This window comes from Anneissia japonica, unplaced genomic scaffold (assembly GCF_011630105.1).
Source record: "Anneissia japonica isolate Jap-2015-1 unplaced genomic scaffold, ASM1163010v1 scaffold251325_len469956_cov165, whole genome shotgun sequence".
Lineage (NCBI taxonomy): Eukaryota > Metazoa > Echinodermata > Crinoidea > Comatulida > Comatulidae > Anneissia > Anneissia japonica.
In genome coordinates, this window is record NW_022730291.1 from 363,850 (window position 1) to 367,407 (window position 3,558).

General features: G+C 34.2%; 1 protein-coding gene across 1 annotated transcript in view; it reads left to right on the forward strand.

The window, feature by feature from the left end:
* The first annotated feature begins 1,511 nt into the window (after positions 1-1,511).
* LOC117114802 overlaps positions 1,512-3,558 on the forward strand; it is a 27,352-nt gene continuing 25,305 nt past the window's right edge. The window contains exon 1 of the mRNA XM_033258491.1: positions 1,512-1,950. Coding sequence (XP_033114382.1) covers positions 1,647-1,950 — 304 coding nt within the window. The 5' untranslated portion in view covers positions 1,512-1,646. The remainder of the gene's footprint in view (positions 1,951-3,558) is intronic.

A 3,558-nucleotide genomic window follows, 5' to 3' on the forward strand; every position in this document is an offset into this window, starting at 1 on the left:
TTGTAACTTTAGAGCACTGGTGAATATTTATTACTTCGTAATTTGCATAACGAATTATTTATAAACCATGCTTCCTACGATGTCATTATTTAGGTATAATGGCACTCGACTTCAACGGTTATTTAGGCCTATATATAATTGGCCTATATATAATTGGAAGTAAAAACCATTATTTAGATATAATGACCTTGACACGATAACACGTGTGCATTATATATACTGTAATGAGTTTGAAATCCAAGCATTATGGTTTTGCGGCAGCTAATATTTATTTATAAAGAAATGTAAAAGCAGTTATTTATAAATAATGACTTTGAAGTCAATTCGTTATTTATATATAATGAAATCAGTGAACTTATTATATATAAATAATTGTAAGTTAATTTTCATTATTTATATATAATGATTTGTTACCTTTTCATTATTTATATATAATGGAATCAGTGAACTTATTATATATAAATAATTGTAAGTTATTTTTCATTATTTATATATAATGATGTGTTTCCCCTTCCTTATTTATATATAATGAAGCCAGTAACCTTATTATATATAAATAATGTTTGGTTAGCCTTTCATTATTTATAGATAATGTATTCAGTAAACTAATTATATATAAATAATGAAACGTTAACGCAGTTATTTACATATAATCTTTTAGACGTAAATGCACTATATATAAATAATGGGTGATCTAGTCAATTATATGTTAAATAATGAATTATTATAAATAATTGTGTTAAATAATAAATTTACACTTGGCGCCTCATACATTTGTACCCCGGCCTATTTCTCTACGATCTACCCGAAATGAAATAGTAGACTCCAAACAGACGTAGCGCGGTTATGGAAATCGAACATGACCGAAGCCTGTTTTGGCATACTTTATACACCTGTAGAATATGAGTATGGTGACTCCGAAAAATGACAGACGTGAGGCCATAGTTGATTCTACGTTTCGTTCTTTATTGGAACATTGTCAAGAATGAATTAATAGTTTAAGTCCAAAAATACTGAAAAACATACCAAAAATCAATACAAGGTTAATTTTGACCAACTAGAAAGAGGTAGGCGGAACATGGAGACAAATGATATTCTGATAAATAAATTGATAAACAAAATAAGATTGTGATAAACAAATGATTATTTGAACAAAAGCAAGTTAGCACTTATGCTATGTGAATAATGCAAGCTCTTTAGAGGCTCTGAGACCATGGTTTAGACTAGGCATCTTCTTATTGCTAAGGCTTCAGCAAATAAAATTTCTGACCAATGTAGAGAACCATGAATAATATTAATATTTTCAAATAATAAGGACTCAATAAGAGATTATTTGGATGTATTGTCAGCCGTCATAAGATGTAGACCAATTATATGGTTAAAACCTTCACAAGTCTCAATGTGTACACTACTGTTTACAATACGAGAATGTTCAATATACCTGCTTATATAGAATGTTATACCTGCTTATTTATTTATTTTACACAACAGCGCCACCAGTGAGTGAAGCGATGTTTCCATCCATCCGCGCACAACAACAAGAATGGAACATGCTGCAAATAGAAGAGAGAAAGGCACATAATTCTGTAGGTTATTGAGGTTCTTTGTATCTTCTTGCTAAAGTAAAACCATATAGGATTGTGAAAATGGAGAAGACTGCTGTTCAAGAGCTGTTATGTAGCAGCAAAAAGATAGAAAGGGATCGAGGTTTGACGGAACTTCAGCGTATTATTAACTCTGCTGAGCCAGACGATATCGAAAGCCTGGAAGTAAACTTCGTGGGCCTACTGCAAAGTCATGACTCGGAATGGGAGACGAAGCAGGGTGCTCTTCAGGGAAGTCGCATGCTTGTTGCAAACCCATGGAGCTCTGAGAATTTTGGAAGTCAATTGAAAGTGCATGTCTTAGATTTACTTAATCACAATGAGGCTCGTGTGCGATTAAGTGCAGGTAGTTTAAATTTATGTTTTTCATTCATGATTTAATCATTTCTTATTTTACTTTTTTAGTTTTTTTTTGGTATTTATGTATTTACTATTGGTTGTATTGTTGATCTCATTATTCAACGATTATTATTTGTGGAGTAAAACTGTTCATGCTACCGCAGCAATTATAGTAGTGGGTCAGAGGCAGGGTTTGCAACAAAATTCTTCTGGTTGGGGAGGTTTGAGGGGAATAGAAGGCCTACCCTCGCTCTGGCATTGCCATTGGTGAGGAACCAACCATCCATAATAAATACTAAAAAATGTAATCAACATTTGGTGGTATTTGAATAGCAAGGCAATTGAAGGGGTAGCACTGAGTGAGTTACTGTAGGATCAAAAGTCTATGACCCACCCCCACCCCTCTGTGACCCACCCCCATTGCATGAAAATTGACGAACCATCACTGCCATATGTAAATTCTTTTAAAACGCACCGTTGACATGTTAGTCATGATACAGTACGGATGTACCGATATGTCTCGTTTTTTTAGTAAAAAAGGCTGGCTTGATTGTCGTAGGTCCATGCAGGCTTCAATTTTTAGCTTTTTAGTCATATGACAACAAGAATGGCTTACAATTAATGTGCGAAACCAAGGGATAAAACAATATCATACCTGAAAAACATATATTTTGGCTGGCGCATCCGTGGTAGTTTGCTTTCAAAATTTTCATGTATTGAAAGCTCCGTGCTCCAAGCATGTGGACTGCTTGTTTACTAGCAGTAGTTCAGGGCCCACCTCCCTGTATGTTTGCGGTGAAAATAATATTTCTACTGTGTCAATGCGATATATGCAATTATTGAGCGGAATAAAGGATAACATTTTAAAGGGATATAGTTTGAAATTTACGTAAAAAACAAAATTTAATGTTTTTCCACGAATAGAAGAGCTTCACCAGGTTATGCCTGTGTATTACTCATACTGCTCCACGAAAAACGGGGTTCTTTTGGCTTTCGCATGCACCGTATATTTTTATATTTTCAATAGTTTTAAAAAAGAGAGAAAACACAGGCCGTAGGATAGCGATATTTATCGGTAGGCTATGGCGTGAATCAGTGGGAATTGGTCAAAATCGTTGTACTGTTTGGTGAAAATGACGTCATTTGTAAATTGAAGCACCAAATTTTGCAATGTGACTTACCATATATGGTTCTTGACAATGCCCTGCGTCAAAAATAACTGGTCAATGGCCCAACAATTACGCACCATTCCCGAGAGGGGGGGGTCCTATAGTCCGTCATACAACAATTGACAGCTGCATTATGCACACGATTATGGGATGGGGTCTCTAGCAAAGCAAAAATGTACTTATAATTGGATTAACATGTTTCTAAATAAACAGCCACTTACATAATTATAGTAAAGAAATAAGGTGATTAAGTGAAGATTGGAGACGAGTTGAAGATAGCCTAACTAGGCTCAGGTCTATTTTGATTATGACGACATTGAAAAGGAATATGACACGAGCTTGACAGGTGTTCGACGTAAATGTGGATACTCCACTCAATTAAATAACAGAAAAAAAAAAAAAAAAAAAAAACAGAAAGTAACAAGAAAAAAAAAAAAGCAAAATGA